The sequence below is a fragment of the Engystomops pustulosus genome, chromosome 7, assembly GCF_040894005.1.
Source record: "Engystomops pustulosus chromosome 7, aEngPut4.maternal, whole genome shotgun sequence".
NCBI lineage: Eukaryota > Metazoa > Chordata > Amphibia > Anura > Leptodactylidae > Engystomops > Engystomops pustulosus.
This window is the reverse complement of record NC_092417.1, coordinates 57,175,249-57,198,256: the sequence shown is the minus strand read 5'-3', so window position 1 is coordinate 57,198,256 and position 23,008 is coordinate 57,175,249. Positions and strand designations below refer to the sequence as shown.

Below are 23,008 nucleotides of genomic sequence, written 5' to 3'. Positions count from 1 at the left end.
ACGAACCATACGGATTATGTCGCCACTGAACACCTGCAAAAAGTAATTGTAGCGAGCTGATACCAGAAGTTTAGACTGAACGGTGAGGACTTGTTACATTAGATTAGCAGATTGCCACCTGTTTATGACTCGAGTCTTCGCAGATGTTCTGATATGTGTCATATGACGGAGTACTGATAACATAGCGTATTCAGAAAAAAAACTTTGGAGCATTATCATATAACCACATCTTGGTGTTGTGTTTGTGTGCTTGCACAGATCTGGAAAACCACAAAGAATTGATACAGACAGTAGATTGGAAAATTATATAACTCTTCGTTTATTACATTAAATTTATTATAACTGGACAACCCCTTTACCTCCATAAAGGCATATAAGAAAAGATGGCATTTTCTAATAGCTATAGGATTTACTGAAAGTAGTAGGCATTAAAAAATATACTTAGAAACAATGGGGCTTATTTACTAAGGGTCCGCAGACGCACTTTCGTCGGATTTTACGATGTTTTCGGGTTTTGTACGGCTGTGACAGGTAGTTAACAGTGGATTGTGGCGTACGCGATCGGATTTTGTCGCAGCTGCGCCGGCTTTTTTATGCGACAGAAATAGGGGATGGCCATCAGATGATCCCACAGAATCAAACTGAGCGCAGGATTTAACTTTCAAATTGTGTCGCAAGATCAGCACTTACATGCACCAGGAAAAAGAAGGTGAACCCCGGCGGACCTGAGCAGGGAGGTGACACATGTAGGATATCGGGAGAGCAATCCTAGTGAATCGCGGCATAGTGCATTCTCATCGGACAACGCACTTTCTGTAAACTCCTCTGGACGGATAAGTTAATGTGCCCCGATGTATCTGCAGCTTTTTGTTGATTGTGTCACTGGTACACTCGCCCATAGACACAACAAAGTCTGTTTGGAGCCGAAACACAGTCATGTATAGGACCTGCTCTGAGATTTGTGGCTCATACATGGAAGTAAGGAGCCAATAGAAATTCATTTGTCCATGTTCGTGATCGACAAAGTCCTCTGGTCTGAAGAAGTAGTAAAGCATATGTAAGCAGGTTGCTGAAAAGTGCTGAAAGGAGTATATGCCTTGTTCTAAAAGGTTGCATAATAATATAATAAAAAATCTTTATTTATATAGCGCCTACAGATTATGCAGCGGTGCACAAAGCATGACAAAGTGGTCCCTGTCCCCATAGGGCTCACAATCTAAACAACCTACCAGTATGTTTTGGAGTGTGGGTGGAAACCGGAGTACCAGGAGGAAACCCACGCAAACACGGAGAGAACATTCAAACTCTTTGCAGATGTTGACCTGGGTGGGATTTGAACCCAGGACCCCAGCACTGCAAGGCAGAAGTGCTACTATGCTGCCCTATATAGACACGGTTTTCCTTTTTTTTCGTATTTGTATATTCTTTCCCCATATTTCTTAGTAGAGCCAATGTTCCCTCTACAAGCCTCTTTAAGGAGACATATCCCTTCTGCTGATTGCTTCCATGACCTCTTAGCTCCCTGCTCTGCACTGATGAGGAGCAAACAACTCATTTATCAATGCTATCTGGTTTGGTTCAATCCAAAGTCATGTTAAAAGGTTTATGAAAAGTCAGGCATTGATTTCTGGGATGTTATTCTTTTTCCAACCAGGAAAATGTATTTGCCTATTTTAGTTGGAGTCCATTTAAGCAGTTTTTGTTTAGAATATGCCCATTCGTGATCAACACAACATAGAACAATATACAATACCAAGTTATTTATCTCTAATGTATAATATACAGCCTAGTAGTACAAAAATAAGTGTGATCACGGGGAGATCAGGTAGAAATACAGTGTCAGACTTTGTTTCTTTGAGGCTCAGATTATTTATGAGATTTGATCTCTGCTCGAGGTCTCAGTGTACAGATGACGCCATCCATCGGTCGCAGGGTCCCTATATCCAAGATCTTGAAGCTCTGCCCTTCCACCAGCTGAAACTCATATCTTTGCAGGAGCTTGGCCATGACCACCTTTGCCTCCATCTGTATATATAGAGAACATAAACAATAAATGGGATAAATTGTCACACTTCTAAACCTTTACAAGATTAATTTCTTTCCTTTGAATAACAGAGGTGCTATACTTTGGTGGACATTAGGTAGACAGACACTTTACATGTAGATTATCTTTTATTTATTTACATCTTAATATCAATAAACCCAAATTGTTGGGGATTATTTGTATCATTGCACTGACATCGTGATGTTCTTAATACTGTTTATCTAAACATGACATTGGTCCAGATTTACAAGCCACATAGAGGCCTCATCTTGTTGCTTAACAATTGCTATCATCTTACACCTGAACAAGAAGATTTTCATTTTTGAGCACTGTAAGGTCTGGGGACACTAAGGACACAATCACTGTTGGTTAGCCATAGAAGAACTCCAAGGATTCCATCTATTGTGTCCCTGATCTATAATTGTTTCTATATGTATAGGAATATAAGAGGTTTAACTATTATATGGAGCAAAATGGCCGATATGTGATGGTCCAAGCTAATTTATTCTGATGTAAGACCCTTCAAATAGTCAAAAATATTCACCTATATGGAAGGGGATTTCACATAAAATAGAACATATCTGTTTAGAAATTGTGGCACTAAATAAATGGAAAACCAATCCGCTTTTGGTGGCTGAAGGGATACTGCTCGAAAATAAAAATGAAATAAAGGGGCACTATATAAACTCCTTGTGGTTGTTTTGCAGGTTATTGTCCGAGATAGCAATAATAAGAAAATGGGTTGTTGGTGCTCAGCATCAGCAACAGGTTTCTAACAATACAATAGCAACGAGAAAGAAACACCGGCACTCACCATTAAAATTTCTTCTTTATTTCATCATGGGATAATAAATTCGAAAAATATAGCCACTGCGGGGCAGAGATAGGAGCAGGGGGTTGCAGGTGACACAGGTTTTTGCGCTGTCCGCCACTTTCTCTAGCCTCTCCTAGAGAGAGAAAGCGTCAGACAGCGCAAAACGGCTGTCGCCTGCTACCCCCTGCCTATCTCTGTCCCGCAGTGGCTATATTTCGGAATTTTGTATCCCACAATGAAATAAAGATGAAATTTTAATGGTGAGTGCCACTGTTTACTATTGACCGGTTACTGTTGTTACATTGAAATAGGGACTCATTTAAATTGTAGCTTCTACAGAAGTCTGTAGAATATGTTGGAAGTCAATATGCATAAAGAAAAAAAAATAAATATACTAGAATAATCTCTACACTTGAAATGTTTTCAAATACTTATTCAGATGAACTTACCTGAGCAAAAACTTGTCCAATACATGATCGTGGTCCAAGAGAAAATGGAAAGTAAGCATAACCAGGCCTGTTAATGACAAAAAACTGTGATATAATCTCTGCATAAAGCACAGAGCAATAAGTGTAACATTACAGAATGGATTACACTTACTTGGGAGCATCCGGGTGGAATCTGTCTGGGTTAAAGACCAAGGGATCTTGATAAAATTTCTCCATTCGACCCATGATGTAAGAATTAAACTACAGCAAAAAGAAATTCAATATCTTTTAATATAAGTTAACATGTAAAGCATTGTTATTTAAAAATGTGCTACCCTTAGCAAAAAAATGCTGTGGATGTACAGTATATAGGCAGTCCCTTATTTAAGAACACCCGGCTTACAGACGACCCCTAGTTACAAACAGACCTCTGGATGTTGGTAATTTACTGTACTTTAGCCTTAGGCAATAACATTTATCAAAGGTGTCTGTAATAAAGCTTTATTGTTACTCCTGGTTCTTATGACAACTCAACATTTTTAAAATCCAGTTGTCAAAAACAATTCCGACTTACATACAAATTCAACTTAAGAACAAACCTACAGAACCTTGTACGTAAGCCAAGGACTGGTTGTACTGTAATTATAAAAACATGCTACTGGCTCTTTAATTTGTTCTGTGCCTTTATCCTATGGTAGAAGGTTCAAGATTCCATTGGAAAGATTCGGGTTTTATTAATTCTTCATGATTTTAGCATGTGTAACAGCAAAGTCTACCACTTACCATTAGAGTTGTTTTTGGAGGAATCCTTACTCCTTCAATGAACATTTCCTCTTGTATGCATCTTGATGTCCCAGGAGCTGTTGGGTACAACCTCAAAGTTTCCTTTAAGACCTAATAGAATAGAGAGAATTTAGTTTTGTTATTACAGTATTTCAACGCAGAAAAATAAGGCAAGTTTGGTCTTCAGAGTTTGAGAGATTCTATCACTATTAAAAATGTAGTCTTATCTGCACAAGGAGCTGAGCAGATTAGTATATAGCTTTATGGGATGAGATTCTTTCTTGGCTTAGAAGCAGTCATTAGGGTGGTTCTATCAATGATTGATGCCTCTCTCTGAGAGGCTTTTGGTACTCTTTTGGTATTGGAACAGCGATGGCTGCCTATAGCTGATAAGACCACCCCCTGATTTTTTCAGCATTTAAATACTACAGATATAAATGACAAGTCACACTTAAAGGGGTATTCCAGGACCATAATTTATATACAAATGGGTCGTTAAAATATAAGCTAATATTAGTTATAATTTAAAATTTTGTTCCCCTTTAGCAGAAAAATGCAGTGGACATACACTATAATGAAGAATTAAAATGCTACCGGCCCTTTAATCAGTCCTATGATTTACTCGGAGCAGACACAGGACAGAAGATGGCCGCTGGACACATGTCCTTGTCACATGTCCTGCACCTGCCTGTACAGGTCATGTGATCACCATGAAAGTGCATTGCAGTTGGTTGCAGTGCATCCAGTATGGCCGGTGTTTTGGTGATGGCAGTTACACATCATTACTATGGTTACAGAGCAAGAAAGTCTGTTACATCATCACTGGGAGCGGAGGAGGAGGAGTTACTGAGAACTAAAAGATCATGGGACTTGCAGTTTCAAGTGGCAGCCATCTTGGTGATAATGCTGCATACTTTAGAGAGGCGATAAAATATTGTGAATCATAAAATCAAACTATTTAAGCTCCATTTTATGACATTGAATTATGTTATATTCATTTATTTATAGCATCATGGGTTTTTGTATCAGACGTTCATATTCCCAGAATACCCCTTTAATCTTTTTCCACAAAACATTATTATTACAATCTGATCATTCATTCCTGCTTTATAACATACCACCACCTGATTAACCTAGTTTCACCTTAAGCCCTCAATTTGGTTAAAAAGATCAAGGCTGACACTGTTCACTCCTGTTTAAACCTCAGATGCCATGGTCCTCATTGATCACAAATCACCCATTCCCCATATATTTATTTTCCAGAAACAGTAAATAAAATTAATTCAATAATTAACATCCAGTCTGAAATACCATCATTAAAGCAATAAGACACATAGCATATGAATTTAGGAAGCTCTTTTAAGAATCGTGTTTTGCAACCCATATGCTACATCCCTGAGCAACAACTCTGGCTAGACTGACAGTTTGTGATACACTGGAACCTCCCACACTCTTGCACATGTACTATAAGAGAGATGCTCACATGTTGTCTAAACTATGACTTAAATGGGTTGTCCTACTGTATTAAAAAATCTAGAGGTGGCCTAAAGGGGGTGTAAAAGAAAAATCTACCTTCTCCGGCACTTCCGGTGTCCTGCACCAGCATCCAACGTAGCTGTGCCCCTGCCCGCCTGCCATGCACACCCATCCATCCCCTGTCCCAGTGCCTGGTACACATTGACACGAATCCCTGTATCTGTACACAGGGCCAATGGTAGTGCCGGGCAGGCGGAAGTTGTTGGAGCTTTCCTGTAAACAAACAGAAACACGGCACCGATGGGACACTGGGAGTGCCGGAGAAGGGCAGTTAAAGTTATTTTTTACAGCCCCACCCCAGGCCACTCAGACAATCCCTTTAATCCTGAGCATGTACTATAAGAAAGCCCCAATGCATACTAGTGGGACTACTCTCCTCTATAAAAAATGCACAAAAAACCTCCAGCAACACATGCATCAGCTCAGCGAAGAAACTAAGAGTCTGCCAATAAACATCACTATTGAAGGTGTATATGGAAACTTACAGGCTATGCATGCTCCACTGGGGATGCTGAGAAATAAATACGTTTTCCAGGCTGTAAGAAGGAAAACTTTGCTTCAAAGATACCTTATAGGGAGCCCCCTTAAAGGGAACCTGTCGCCAGAAATTGACCTAATAAACCACTACCAGTATGTTTGCAAACATCTTCCAAATCATGCTCCTTTCATGGCTGAGAATAGAAGCATTATACTGAGGCTACATTCACACGGACGTATGAAAACGGCCGTATACGTACCGTTTTTTTACGGGCTACATACAGCCACATTCATTTTAATGGACAATACGTCCAACCATTTATATTGCCGTTTTTGACACTGGAGTGTACGTACCGTATACTGGCCGTATAAAAATATAGAGCATGTCCTATTTTCTCCCGTATTTCAGTTCTGTATGCCCTAAAAGTCTATGGGCATGTATAAAATACGGGTTAAATACGTGCTGCATACGGATGAAAAACGTCACATATATACGGGCTCATACGGCCCGTAAATACAGGACTGGAGAAATCATACGGTCGTGTGAATGTAGCCTGAAAGTCAGCTTTGAAGTGAGTTGTAAATTGGTTGTATAAAGGCATTGATAGGAGAGTATAGCCCTGCATACAAGCTCTCCCTGACTCAGAATGCTGCTGTGATGGACATCATACACCAGACTTCAGGAGACCTGGTTATTTATGTCCCTTGATGCAGGACCCTGAAGTGAAGATGCCATTCTGGGGTAGGGAGACTTTGACTTCAGTGTTGAGATCTCCACTCCATGACTTCAAACAACCATTTTACATCTCACTTCAAAGTTGATTTTCTGCAGATGCCACCATGTTGGACAATAAAAGAAACATGATGTGGTAGGTGTTAAGATACTTGACAGCACATTGGAAATGGTCTATTAGGTCATTTTCTTCTGACATGGACCCTTTGACATCATGCATGGCTTTGTCAAGAAACCTAGTGACATGATGCAGGATAATAGCCAAACCAGTATATCTATTCCATAAGGAAGAGATTTCCAACTGTGGGCAGCGCCATTTCAGTGGTTTTGCATCTCATCAGCACAGTGTAGGAAACTGGTTTGGCTTGATGAGAGGCCACAGACGCAGGGCAGGGAAGAAACTGCAGAGTTTTCTATTTATGGCCACTATTGAAGTTGTATATGGAGACTTGAGATACACTGGTTTGGCTATTAGTCTGAATAGTCACTATGCTTCTTGATAAAGTCATGCTTGATGTGAAAGGGTCTACCTATAGTTTAAATTTGAGGCAAAGTTTGTCTCATCCCACCTTGGAAAACATACTTGCAAATTTATTTCCCATGCTTCCAGCTATACCACAGTAGCTGCACTGCCTGTCTGTCCGCCCCTGGCATTGTCTCCTCCTGGCTAGTGCTACAACAGGAGCAGCTAGTGGCCAAATAAAACACTGCAATACATTTAATATATTTGAAAAATATAGAGAATTATATAGAGAATATTTGAGAAATGAATTTATATACTTGAGATATGTTACGGTGTGTAGCACATTACAATTGTATGCTAGTTATTACAGATAATAGTACCTGAGACAGATATTGCAGTTTTCCAAGATCTTCATAATCAATGTCTCTTTTGGAACCAATAACTTCATCCACTTCAGACTGGACCCTAATAAATCAAGATCATTATAGGAACAGCTAATATAATTGTAGAACTACATGGTTAATAGACTGATCCACCTTGTCAGGATCTCTGGGTTCCGTGCTAATTCCATCACAGCAAAGGATAACTGGTTGGCTGTTGTTTCCTGACCTGAAACAATTATGGACAGACAGATAAGTAGGCAGATAGATAGTAATCACTATATCACCTAAAATAAAATCAGTTACTAACCCGCAATGAAGAATGTGACAAAGTTGTCTATTAAATCCTCCATACTGCAGCCATCTTCCAACTCTGAAAGAACATATAGAAGTATATGGTAAGACACATCTTTAAGGAAAATCAAACTTCATCATGATAAACCAGGGACACTTACTCATAGATCTAGGCATTGTGACTCTGGTCATCTTCTTATTTTTGTTATACATGGCCTCCTTCCTTCTAAAATAAAATTTTAAAATTATGTTAATGAGTCTTAAGGACTCTTAGGGGTGTTACCAGAGCCCCTCTGTGATGTCTTTTCACTCATTGTTACAATGAGCACAACATGTCCCCTGCCCCCGCTTTCTCCCCCACCCTCTGCCTGTGTAATCTGGCAGCAGGAGGAAGTGTAGGGGAAGGGGAGACCTGCTCTTCTCATTGTAACAGCCTGTGAAAATACATCACTGATGCACTCTGGAAACACCCCACAGAGCCACTCAGGCTCATTAGCATAATTATAAGTTTATTTTAGAAGGATAAGGCCATAACAAATATAAGAAGATTACAAGATTACCACGGTAGCTGTTCCTGGATCTACGAGTAAGGCTCCATTTACACGAACATATGCCCGCATGGTTACGGCCGCCCCTCTCCATAGTGATCCTTTGTGCATGGCGCCATAACACGGGGAAAGATGGGACATGTGTGCAGCACCGTATAGCTCTGTGCGGCCATTGGGGGGCGCATGTACAGCTGCAAACCTGCGGCCGTACATATACATCCCACATACGGTCGTGTAAATGTAGCCCTGGTTTATCATAATGCATTATGATGGAGATTTTCTTTAAAGGAAATCAATCATGCAATTTTAGCTCCCTAAACCGACATAAAGGTCTTCTAGGTCTTAAAATCCTTCATCCTTAAACCTTTCAATATTCAAATATAATTAATAATATATATTCCCCTGAAAAAGTGTTTTAATAAATATGCTAATGAGTCCAAGTGCTTTGGGGGGGATTAACAGAGCCCCTCCGGACTCCAGCTCCAGGACCTCATCCACCCCCCCCTGGCTACACTTCAGGACATCCAATGCCTGTTACCATACTTATTTCTTCCACATGTCACTAGTCTAGCTCTAGACGTACATTACATGCCTGTGCAATCGCCATAATAAAGCATTTGACTGTAGATCCATTGTACAGTTCAGGATCTTGTGAGCAAGACCAGCAAAGAGTAAAAGAACTATTGTAACAGGCAGTGGGCATGGACTTCCATGATCAGTAAATTATAATGTATGCTCGTAATATGTTACTGTGTAGTGAATTACCAGGTTCTATAGCATATTGTGTGCACTTTAGAAATAAATGACATTTTTATTATTGTATTACAATTCTTCACAACCGAGGATTATTAGCATAAAGAACCTTTCATGAAATTTACTGGATTACACATAAACCCAGAACTATTAAAGCAACGTTAAGGTGTATTGGAGTTCTATCTTCGTGAAGCATAGGTCATCATTTTCAGGTTAGGAGGGGTCTAGCAGTACACATGCAGTAGGACTATATGGGGGTAATAGGTGTGCAGGGAGTGGAACTCGACCACTGCTGATACTGATAATAGACCATTAATATTAACATTTTCTGTCTTACTGTTTGCATACCTGCCCCTTTAAGAATCTGTGTGAGGATATCTATAGGAAGATCTTCTCCATCCTGAATCGCCTTCATTCTTCTCTCAATACATTCTTGGCCAGTTTTCCTCAGCAGTCTAATATTCTGTTTGATGTCTCTGATAAATGCCTGTTTTCCTGGAGTATACTATGAAAAGTGAAAAATTAACTGTAATCTGCAAGCAACTCTGCGAGTGCTACTTGGGGATAGACTTCATTCTACACTGCTTTCTACACTGAGTTACTCCACAGATACTGCTTCCATGCTCTGAGTTACAGCTGAAATATCCAAGAAGGAACTGATTTTACTTAGAGTACAACCAAAGAGCTGTAGAGCAGCTTATTGTAGAGAGGTCTTCAGAGTGAGTCATAATAAAAGTAGGACTTAAAGAGTATTTTTCACAGTCCTACTACTTAAATACACAAAAATGTGATAAACACATAACACTGTCAGCTGTTTTAGGTATCAGCCCTGAAGATCTGTGTAACCAGACTTTTTTGTGTATGACATTAGTAGTAGCAGAACTGTTCAAAAGTTCTGCCGGTGCTGTTAGCAATCTGCATTGAGTTGTCCCACAGACCAAGAGGCTCTGAGTGAAAGCTGAAATATTAAACTAGATGCCTGCCACAGCTTTTAATTTGAGTAGAAGGGAGGTGAAGAGGACATAGCAGTGTGAGGATACTTTGAAAAGCTACCATACTGATCCCTTTTTCCTGCTGATACTAACAATAACATGAACAGGTATGAGTGAAAAGCTGATGCTAGACTGGTAGACTCCTTTAAAGCACCATTGTAATGAGCCATGGTCTGTGGCCTAATAAGGCAGTAAGAATTGCATTCCTTCCAAGCAATCTATTCACTACAACAAAAGGGATAGGTCATCTAGAAATAAGTGGTTTTCACATTGACTTATAGATAAGTGTTCTAAATGAGGGTAACCTATCATCAGGAGCCTTTTTTTTGGGTTCCCCCATGTCCCCATAGATAATAGTGTGCACATCGCCAAAGTGTTTTTATAATAAAACTGCATTTTTCCAATAAAAATTTCATCTAACTCTTCTTTTTATCGGAAAAAGACAGTTTCATTATAAAAACACTTTGGCAATATACACACTATTCTCTATGGGGACATGTGGGAACCAGAAAAAGGGCTCCTGATGACAAGTTCCCTTTAACATAGTATTTTAGTATGACAACGTTTTAATATTGACTTTGAAGCCTGCCCCCTATACAGAATAATACATACCTTCGCTAAAGGATTCCGTGTCTCAACCATTCCTTTCATAACAGTCGATATGGCTCTGGGAAATGGTGTCTGATCATCGTGGAGGGAATTCAACTCCATCCCAAAAGCAACCTAACAAATGCAAATAATAATAATAATAATAATAAATCTCCACTTGCCACATAAAATAACTGATAGATTATTGTTTTAAAATGAGTACTGTATATAGATTTTTCCATTTTTATATAGCCAACTGTGCCATTTAAAATTTCATTTTCATAGACAAAACCTTTCTCACAAAATTCTATTCTCTGCGCTGATAGAAGGTGAATCGTGTAACTTGAAGTAAAGTTAGTGGTGGTGAAATTCTAAAAAAAAAAATACTTCTAACAAGCATATGCAACATCCCCTCCAACGCATAGGCAGGCTGCTAGTTCTGAATAGCGCCCTCTCCAGGTCATGAGCTGTTCGGGGGAATCATGAACCCTCTAGTATGTAGAATCTAAATATAGTGTAACTGCAGCTGTAGATACTGCCTGGCAAGGCAACAGTTAACTGGTTTATGTAATTATCCAATGATCTGTCTGTTATGAATGCTGGATTGTTATTGGAGAGGTGCTACCACCTGACCAGGGGGAGTATAAAAACCCCTGCTGTGTGAGAGCCCATGGTCAGAGCAGAAAGTCAGACCTCATGGTCTGTCTCAGTCAGGAGAGTGAGGAGCACACCTTCAGTGCTGTCTCAGCCATTCATCCCAGGAACTTCTAGTGCCTCAGGCCTACTGGCACTCACGGCAAGTCTGGAGAATTAACTGCAGCTTTCAGCACTTGGACTCAGTTCCATCTGAACCAAACCAGTCTGCATCTACTATCAGACTGTGTGCAACTTTCCTGCAGACCAACTCTCCATGACCTTTTCAGTGTAAAGAATCTGCTGTTAATCGTTATAGCCATTGCCTGTTGTTCAATAAAGAACCGTAAGTTAATTTGCACAACGTTGCCTCCATCTGATCCCTGGATAGGGCTGTCACCACCACAGGCTCCCCCATCCATCACCCAGGGACTCATTCTACAGACACCTCAGAGGTTGCCCCAGGGAAAAACCACTACATCAGCCTCTCTCTCTATATTTCTTGCATACACTACCTGCTGGAGACCTGCCAGGCTGTAAGTCAGCCCTCCGATCCCCATTCCAAGCACCATGACCACAGAGTGCCCAAGGCTGCACTAGCCAGCCACTCAGGTATTCTGGGCCCCGGCTGCCTCCAGTCCCCAAAGAAAAGGCTAGGCCCTGGAGGGGGATGTTGCACATCGATAGCATAGTCTGTCTTTCCTTATATTTGACATGCTACTCTATTTTATTGAGTGTCCAAAGTTGTGTTCTGTTTCACAACCATATATAATATTGGCCCAACATAGCCATATGTGACCTCTACTGACTGGCAGGCAACGAGCAGTGGGCCAAAAGCAAAGTTGCCAAAATGGTCAGGAATCCTTTATATTACCAGCAACATACACCAGTATTAGCTTATTGGTAGCTGAGCTTAGTATGGAGCTACTGTATATACAACTACTGTTTTTGGGATTGGTTTAGACACAATTAAGACCTCTGAACAATCTTTGATGTTGGACAATTAAAAAAAATATGTCTTAGTTACCTTGGCTATGACATCCAGTGTGACTCTGCTCAGCATATCGTGCATCCCAACTTCACATTTTCCATCTGCCTTGTCTTCAAGTGTGTCCACCAGGTCTTCTGCTTTTTCATTAAAAGTTCCCATTAATCCTATCAGATAGCTAGAAAATAAAGTTTTGATTTCATGGAAACTTGTTACTCTGATAAGCGTCTTGAAGGGGTTGTTGGTGATCAATAAAGGTTCTTACGTTCTACTGAATGCTGGATCCATAATCCTCCTCTGTTTGTGCCAGTGGTCATAATCTCGATCTGTCACCAAACCCTTCCCCATGAATCTATAAAGTAAAGAAAATGAGAAAAAATTATTTTAAAAATACAAATGAATATACCGTAAACACTAAAAAAATGTGCTGAAAAGCCTAAACTCGGCTTATACTCGAGACAAAAAAAGAAATTCAAAACTCACCTTTTTGCTCCCCCCCCCCCACAAGGTAAAAGACAAGGAGACTTTTAAAAGCTATTTCTGATATATTACAGTGTTCATTGGATAGTGACTGGATGTTGGCCTGATGAGGAAAACTTAAAATGCCAATTCAACAGGTCAAGAAGAATTACAGTGTTTGTAGTGAGTAACCATGGACATGCACATACATTCTTTAATAAAAAGAAATACTTTTGATGTAAGGTTGCTTCTTTTTTTGTGATTAGAAACAAAAAGTGTTGACATAAACCCCTTAAGCCATGGTTACCTTTCTCCAAACAGAACTTCAATGCGTTTGTAGAATTCATCTTTGGTGTATTTTGGCGACATCAAAAATTCCTGTAGAAAAAAATTAAACTATCAATATAATGTCAATGCTGATTTGTTATTATAAAGCTGTGCTGCACCAAAAAACAGGCGTAATTTTAACCTTAAATGCGCCACATTTATTGAAGGATATAGATCAGTGATGGCGAGACCGAGTACCCAAACTACAACCAAAAACCACTTATTGATCGTTAAGTGCCAAGATCACAGTTTAAGCAGAAACTAATCAAATACCTTATCTCCATTATGCTACATTACAGGACCAGATATCAAATCTTCCACCATCAAAATTACAGAACTACTCCAAAGACATGATTATACTACCAAAAGAATAAAGGAGTTACACCGTTCTTTGCATAAAAATATACCAATTCATCAAGCTTTATTAAAAATTTTAAAAATTTATAATCAGCCGACTGCAGATAAATCATTGCCATAATGGCTATCTCACATTCAAAAGTTGCATCACATTTCACCGTAACTAATATACAAGCTAGCGACAGATATATATGTCATAGACAAGTGTCTTACCAATATTGTTGCTATGTGGTCGCCCGGGGACTCCCCAACGCACGTTTCGCCCAAGCTTCCTCAGGGAGTACGAAACACACGCTGGGAGACCATAACTTATAGGCAGACTAGATAGCAGGTGGATGACAATGGCGCATGCGCTTCAAACCGACATCCGTCTTGCCGCCTGCTCCACTTCCAGCGTCAGAGCACTATTGCGCATGTCCGGGGTTCCGACAGCTCTATCGGATACCCGGCCATGCGCTTTGTGTCAAAAGACGCCACGTAAGAGCATCGACGACCCGACATCACCTACTGCGCAAGCGTCTATTCACCTGTGAGAATATGATATATGTAAGGCTACATTCACACACATGTATGGGGGACGTATATACGGCCGACGTATGTCCCCCATACACTTCTATGGGCTCACGGCTCTGTACGGGAGCAGTACGGTGCAGCACATGTACCGCTCTGTAGCCCCTACAAAGATATGACATGTCCTATCTTTCTACGTGATACGGCACCGAGCACTGTATAGTCCTATGGAGAGAGGCGGGGGTGTGCTGCGCTCATCCCCGCTCCTCTCCGCAGAGCCGATGTATGCCTGCCATACTACGGTAGCCTAAGTATTAGTATAAGCGACGGAGAATAAGACATGTGCATGTGTTGAGATAAGTGATAATACAAAAATGCAATCTAATGGTGATACGATGCTTCTGTGATAAATTGCATAAAAATCAACCCATCTAAATATGTGCAATATTAAAAAAAACATGTATGTTTTATATGCATAGTTCAATTTTATGTATATAGAGATTTTTCCAACATATTGACAATATGTATGAATTTTTCCAACCTAATAGTGCAATAACAGGCAATCCTTCTAAGGTGCAAAAAAAGTGCAATAAAGTGACTTACGATTACATATATAAGTGTGTAGCTTGTGTTATTATTAATTAATTATCCCCATATCGCATATGCAGAACATAATTGTGCTTCTTGTTATAAACCACCATGAAATGTCATCCAAGATGACACTCACACTCCAACACTCACAACGTGACCCTTACTTAATTTCGATCCCCCTTCATACTATTATTGTGTCCATGCTCAAAACACTAAATATCCTGAACAAAATAGTGCAATTTTACGACTTATGTTAATATGGACAAGAATGTACAGCATTCTACAATTTCTCAACAAATACAATTAAAGATGTAAACTCCCACATATAACACTACAATAATATGGTCTCCTTCCTAATCCTAATTCCAACATTGTATCTTAAAAAGGATTGCATTCTATGAGATGGCCATCTCTTTTTGTTTTTCTTTATTTCTCGATCTTCCATCCCAATCTCCAAGTTCCAGTAATTCACAGCATGGCATGTAACTACTCAAAAAGACAACAAAATTAAAAACACAAAACAAGTAAAAGACAACACATATTATCGTTTCTCCAAAGGGACATTATTTACTCTCCATCAAAGGAATGGAGCACAGCTAGTCACTTTATTGCACTTTTTTGCACCTTAGAAGGATTGCCTGTTATTGCACTATTAGGTTGGAAAAATTCATATATAGTCAATGGGGCAGATTTATCAAGCTGTCTGAAAGTCAGAATATTTTTAGTTGCACATGGCAACCAATCGCTGCTCCCTTTTAAAATATGTTGGAAAAATCTCTATATACCGTATATACTCGAGTATAAGCCGACCCGAGTATAAGCCGAGGCCCCTAATTTTACCACAAAAAACTGTGAAAACCTTTTGACTCGAGTATAAGCCAAGGGTGGGAAATGCATTGGTCACAGCCTCTCCAGTATGTAGCCAGCCAGCCTCTGCCCCAGTGTATATAGCCTGCCAGCCCCTGCCCCAGTGTATATAGCCTGCCAGCCCCTGCCCCAGTGTATATAGCCTGCCAGCCCCTGCCCCAGTGTATATAGCGCCCCCCCTTCCCCGTTGTGCAGCACAACAATACCGGATGGATCGCACAGAAGATCTACGGGTGCCGCCAGAAAGGCAAGTTTTGATTTATTTATTTTTTTGACTCGAGTATAAGCCGAGTTTGGGTTTTTCAGCACATTTTTTGTGCTGAAAAACTAGGCTTATACCCGAGTATATAAGGTACATAAAATTGAACTATGCATATAAAACATAAATGTTTTTTAATATTGCACATATTTAAATGGGTTGATTTTTATGCAATTCATCACAGGAGCATCGTATCACCATTAGATTGCATTTTTGTATTATCCTTTATCTCAACACATGCACATGTCTTATTCTCTGTTGCTTATACTAATACTTACATGTATCATATTCTCACAGGTGGATAGGAGCTTGTGCAGTAGATGACGTTGACTCGTCGATGCTCTCACACGGCGTCTTTTAACACACAGCGCATGACCGGGTATCCGATAGAGCTGTCGGACCCCAGACTTGCGCAGACCAGTGCTCTGACGCTGGAAGTGGAGCAGGCAGCAAGATGGATGTTGGTTTGAAGCGCATGCGCCATTGTCATCCACCTGCTATCTGGTCAGCCTATAAGTTACGATCTCCCTGCATGTATTTCGTACCCCCTGAGGAAACATGGCCGAAACACTTGTTTGGGAGTCCGCGGGCGACCATATAGCAACAATATGGGTAAGACACTTATCTATGACATATATATCTGCTGCTAATATATTTTTAGAATATTCAATAAAGTATGATGAATTGGTATATATTTATATTTTATTCTTTTGGTAATGTAATTAAGCAGAAACTAATTGCTCCCTGTACGTCCACAACTTTCAATCGTATTGGCCCCTGTGGCCAACAATACACTTGAAAGACGGAGGGCAAATTAGGACTATCATTGTAGCTTCTCTCCAGAGTTTCAACGTACAGAAAGAGTCATAAGATCAGCAGGAGAACCTTGAAAGATAATCTAGCTCTGCTCACACCTTCTTACTCTTCCTGCAGTTCCAAATAACCAAGGATATGTTACTTTAAAAAAGCACTGAAAGCAGCATCTCTTAAGTTTCCTGGGACTGCAGTCTGGTGAAATCTATCCTAGGGTGATGGCCTGAGAGCTCACAGAAAGCGCTCTGAGTGCCGCCTTTGGAACCCCTGCCATAGGTTCGCCACCACTGATTTAGACCATTTTTAGGCAGTTTTCCAACTCAACCCTAAAGGGGGCATCTTCTTGGTAACTAGGGGGCGTGACCAGAAAGAAAATGGCCCTTGTGCCAGAAAATTCACAGCACAGCTGGGTCATGGAACAGGACAACATTACCACACCAGCAATTATAACATAATGGATGAAAAAAGAATTAAAGTGTTTTGTCAGTTGAATTGGAAAGGGTGAAGGGTTTAAAAGTTATAAAAATGTTGACACTCCCAGTAGGGACAGAACTGTCAGTGGCCATGTGGCAAAAGCAAAAATATTGTTACCATATGAATGGGGAGTAAACCCATTTTCCTCCCACTGCCAGGGCCTCCCCAGGTTTTCCATTTAAGATAAATACACCTTTAAGGTGCTACAATGCCCCAATCACAGTCAAGACCTTAACCTCATTAAAATGCTGTGGCGAGAAGTTTTGTAAGCCCGTAGGCGTATAGCCGTTGGGCTAGTGACTGCAGGCAGGTCTGGGTCACTGAGAGTTCAATGGCATGTCCCTGGAAGTAAAGGGTTAAGGGGATTGGGCTGTGGGCTACGTGACCGAGGGTAGGGGTAATCGTAGCCACACCTTGTGGGCTGGGGCTTAGGTTTTAAAAGGGGGCTGGTGATTCCACTCACCCTCTTTTCCTGGAAGACCTTTCCCTCCCTCCCTCCCTCCCTCTCTATATTTATGTGAAGTTACTGTAATGTCACAGCTGGCGGTGTGGTGGTTTGGGGTGAGGACCTATATGCCCTCCAAGGAGGCTGGCATTTCAGGTGCCCCTTTAATTCTTGTAGTTAATTCTTGAAGATATATGGTTAAGTCAAAGTTGATACTCTATGAGTATATGTTATAATGTTGTAACAATTTAAATAAAAGCTGTGGCCGACTCTCTGATGTCACTCCACAAGTTGGTTAAGTTAATTTGTGTGTATGCGCTTTATTTAAGGGGACAAATTTTGGGGGGATTCTGAGTATGTCCTCTATAAATCAACATCGAAAACCATTAATTCAAGTTATTGCAGATAAGGGTTGCTCTACAAGCTACCATATAACAGCTTGCCCCTCCATGTTGTTCCCCAACCTCATAGTGCAGCAGTGATTGTATGCAGAGGACCACAGTATTACGAATCCAGCTACAATCTGGGAAAGTAAATACATTACTCACAGTCCTGCTGCTACTAACAACACACACAAAGGTATACACCAATCTCCAATGCTGCTACCTAACACAGTGCGCAACTTTGGTCAAAACTAATGACAGATTCCCTTTAAAGGAAACCTACCATTTGGAAATGGACATTCTGACCCACAATAACCTGCACATAAGGGGAGCTGAGCTTGTGCAGGCACATATTTGGTTAAAATAATAACGAAACAGATGGATCATAACTATAGATTCTTAACTTTGCTAATAACCCACTCGGCGCTTCTGTGTGCGTCACAGGGCTTGGGCATTAGCATACTAGGCGAGGCATGCAGAGTGCCGTCCCCGCTTCCCCCCACCCTCCCTTCTTCGCTCCTTAGAGCCGGTGATGTCACCGAGCCCTAAGGAGCATTAGAGCATGCGCATCGCCGGCTCACATGCCGGCTGCGCCTACTATCGGCGATAGTATGCGCAGCCACCCTGCGAGCCGGTGGTGAGACTTCGGCGGTCTCCTCACCAAAGTTTCGCAATAGCACGCGCAGCCGCCATGTGGGCGGTCACCCGTCTAGTGTGGGTCAGAATGACCATTTCCAAATAGTAGGTTTCCTTTAACAGAATCTTTTCCGTGGTATATGAGGTACTAAGCTTCTAAAAAATAGATTTTAAACATAAAACCATAGAGTTCAAAGAATGGTCACTTTATTTTTCGCACACCTGTTTATTTGCAGGTATATTATTGTGTAAAAGGCCATGGCCCAGATAAATACATATGGTGTTTTTAGTAGTTGAGAAAGATCAATAAGAAGATCAATACTTACAAAGGAGAATACAGGCACAGAGGGAAATGTGACTATATGTTGGGTTATTTACCTTTACTGCTTCTGGGCTGACAACAAGGACCAATGTTTTGTGCAGACCATTAATACGTATCACTGGACCGTATTTTTCCACCCTGGAAAATAAATCCTCTTATGATAAAACAGACACTAGTGTGGATACATCACCTTGCCAAATATAAGTGCAAACAATTTTTAGAAAACCTATTTTAAGGACCGCCCAGAAAACATCTAAATGTTGTCTCTTAAAGGACACCTGTCAGCAGGTTCTCCCACCAAATTCCCAGCACACCACCTGCTACCCCCCTCTATCGCCTTTCCAGCCTTCTATTTGCCTTCTCCCCCCTCTATCGCCTTTCCAGCCTTCTATTTGCCTTCTCCTGACGTCATTCCGTCACTGTATAATTATATTTTCGCCCGGGACATTAGTGCAAATTAGGTAGGTGACATCTATTGGTCCAATCCACGCTACGCAGAGGAGAGCGGTCCAGTGCATTCGTGAACCTGCAGCCCTAAGAGCCACTCCATCAGCGTTCATCACAAATCTCATATCCCATACATTTGAAGACACTTGCCTGGCATAGTGATGGAGTTCCCCTCCTCTCCCATGCATGTGTGAAATTTTAAAAGCCGGAAAGGCTGGGGGACGGATTACCAACAACCTAATGGTGTCATCACCTACCTACAGTAATTTGCATGTGTAAATAAAGTGAAATAACGATTTATGCAGTGACAGGGCAAGAGGAGAATACAAGTGGCAAGGAGATGAAGGGGGGCAATAGGTGGCGTTCTGTGAATTCGGTAGGATAATCCGGTGACAGGTGTCCTTTTAATACAGAACATTTCAAACTAATTCTGTTACTTGAACTGTAAAATGGATATTTGTATGTGACCTTTCATTATCCCATAAGTAGGGGGTCCTCTGGACCCAATCAAGTGAGGAGTAAGGGCTGCTTTAGCACACCATGACATACTACATCGTTGTGTTGATTGCAAGGGCTCAGACACTGATCCCGTGTGTTCGCAGCAGGAGACAAGCATTCACTAAAAACCAGGCTCCAAACAAATAAGTATTTTAAACAATATAAAAATAGTACATAATATTTATTACAAAAAACAATTTTTGTAATTACAGAGGACATATGTTTCCTGTAGTACTTGGCCAAGTTTGCACACACTGCAGCAGGGATTTGGGCCCACTCATACAGATCTGCAGATCTTTCAGGTTTCGCGGCTGTTAATGGGCAACATTGGGGGTTATTTATTACGACTGGCTTTTTACGCAAGTAATAATATACCTCCCAATACCTGTTCCCAGCGTCTGTAAACTACTAACAGTTTCTCAACCAAATTGGATCTGTTTAGACCAGGTCTGATTTGTGGGAGATTGTAACTATAGTCTCTTCCAGAAAACTTGCGTAAACTATAGTAAATATGGTGAGTCAGGGTATATGGTCACCAAAAAAGTGCCACACAGAATATTTCCTGCAATGCCTCCTTTTCCAAGGCTGCAACCCTTTTTGTCATACTAGTAGAAGTGTCCAAACACTTAATAAATGTGGCGCAAGGCAGACAATATTATGGCCATGTATAAGCGGCTGCTATTTGGTTATGAGCTGTTCATGTCTGATGATAACTTACCATTCCAGGAAGGTGTCATACATGAGCATATTTTTTTTCATCAGCTTAATCATTGTAGGCGAGTGTCCAAAGAGAAAACTGAAAAATAAATAATAAATAAATATGATGGGAAAAACTTACTAAGGGCTTTGCATCAGTTTTCTGTTGGACTTTGCATGTTCTTTTTATTGCAAAGGTATTTAAGAAGTGTCTGTACCACAATTGTGTCGCACGCGAACCTTTTGTAGCGCGACTGCACTAGGCATCACACAAATTAGGAGGCGTTCCGGTGCTCATTCAGACCGTGCGCCAGATTGAACATGCAAAGTCCGCCAGATTTGTGCTGCCCTAAAAAAAAATGGTGCACTGTGTTGGGGAAGTGCAGGGGGCGCCATATTCATGAAGAACATGCGCCAGAAATCCAGAATCTGGCACACCCTGCACACTACACATGCATTCTGCATTTAGTGATCCAGGTAATGTGCCCCAATATATTTTTGAGGGGTTCTTCAGCATATAAATACAGATTGAAGTACAGATGCTAGTTTAACGGCAAATTTACTTTCCCTGATGTTGCAGTGTTACAAACTGGGAGTGTGGAATATGACACATTTTTGTTGTACAAGCCCTGAAATAATTGCAACGTGGAGGTGAACCTCCAGACATTAAAGGGGTTTTCCTACAAAAGAAAGTTGTCACATTTCAATCCCCTAGTGATGTTAACACAATAAAGATCGTTTTAACCCTTTACTTCACAATTCTACTCAGTTTTATTGCTGTTTTAGCTCCTATCATTCCCTCGGCTGCTCAGTGTAAGATTCCAGGGTGTGGGCGGGGCCTCTCTTAGCAGACACATTACTGTATTATCCATTTAGTTCTGTGGAGTGACAGGGTGGTTACAGTACCAGGGTACAGGTGTATATAAACTTTCATCTGGCTGCTAACATTGTACTAATACACTGACACATAGAAGGAGAGATGAGACAGATCAGTGATGCATGAGATTACACAGAGGCTGATAGACCACTACACTTCTACACTGTGAGCTATGCTACATCTCACAGATATGTGCCTGCCTCCCCCTTCTCCAGGATCACTTATCTCCTTGTAGTTTGCAGCCTCTCTCTCTTCTCAGGATCTCCTGGCTGGAAGTGATCAGTTAGAGTCTCTGAGCTCTGTGCAGGGGGCGTTGCTACAGCCACACAGCATAGACAGACAGAAATCTCATCTGCATGCTGTCACTCACAAATCCAAGATGGCGGCCACCCGTCCCCAAGTCAGAAGTTACAGGGTCGTGTCTAGGGGCAACTGAACTTGTGTACAGCAGGACTGATAGAGACAGGTTGGACTTATATCTGTGAAATGCTGCATTTTTTCCCCCCATATGCCACCTCCACACCAAGTGGGCGCAAAGGGGCATGAAGTGGGGCACTGCTGGTGTCCAGTATGATAAATGTCCCCTTAAATGATGAAGTTATGATGTTATGTCACACCTTTGCTAAGACTATATACAGAGTCTGGTTACAACTGCTATAACCAGGAGGACAAGTTTTATTGTCTGGATGAAAAGTTTTAGAAAGTGACATGAAAGAAACTCAAGTGACCTTGTATACACCAGTGTACATATATGACATGGCTCAGAGCGTGACTGATATTTATGTCAAAAGAGAGAAGGGAAACTATTATCACGGGACTCAGCTAACTGTGGCTGAAACTTTAGACATTCTTAGACAACATTAGTGCTAGGACATGCTGACCAGCCTACGGTGACTAGAGACGGATAAATAGCATTTAAGAACCTTGATTTAACTACTCTAATAACTATCGGAAGGTCAATGAAGGGCACAAATTAACACATTTATTAAAAACAGTGTAAACTACACTATGTGCAGTATACCTGTGTATAGTACAGAGGGCGACAGATTTCTGGTGGGCTGTAAATCTTAAAAATTTAATAAATACATTTACAAAAAGATTTTAATAGACATTGGGGGGAATCTAATAAGACTGTCACTCTCAGCCAGGTCAAGCCCATTTATTCAGAGATGTCATCTATATTCTCCGCAGACGCTATAGCAAATATCCCTACTAGCCACTGATATGACAGCTCGCACACAGCAAAAAGCGATGTAAAGAGCTTAATTGTAAGTTCTGCATATGTCGCTTGTTGTTAATCTCTGAAGTGAATGTCATTAGGATGAGTGCTGTAATATTATTTGTGTGCTCCCTCCTTACCTGTCCCTGGGGGGTCCAGGAATATGATCATACTTCATGTGGATGTAGTGAACGTATCCACAGTAAACTAGGAAACAGATGACGACCAGGATCAGAAGCAGAATAGCAGCCCCAGACATAAAACTCCACACCCCCATGTCGTCTTCTAGTACTGAGACAGGTATCAGAACTGGCTTCTGCGACTGCTCGCAGCATTTACTGTAACCCAAACCCAGCTGGGATCTGTAGGCTGCA

The 23,008-nt window shown here is 41.0% G+C and overlaps 1 protein-coding gene across 1 annotated transcript; it reads right to left on the bottom strand.

The window, feature by feature from the left end:
• Positions 1–297: 297 nt before the first annotated feature.
• On the bottom strand, positions 298–23,003 carry LOC140069852 (cholesterol 24-hydroxylase-like). The gene is made up of 15 exons (XM_072116041.1): positions 22,775–23,003; positions 20,561–20,638; positions 18,954–19,035; positions 13,221–13,291; positions 12,720–12,806; positions 12,494–12,632; positions 10,858–10,968; positions 9,602–9,758; positions 7,969–8,031; positions 7,815–7,887; positions 7,659–7,743; positions 4,070–4,180; positions 3,459–3,547; positions 3,308–3,374; positions 298–2,025 (listed from the first exon to the last, which is right to left on the bottom strand). Exons 1-15 carry the CDS (start codon positions 22,909–22,911, stop codon positions 1,867–1,869), a joined length of 1,509 nt encoding a protein of 502 aa, XP_071972142.1. The 5' UTR covers positions 22,912–23,003; the 3' UTR covers positions 298–1,866.
• Positions 23,004–23,008: the final 5 nt, after the last annotated feature.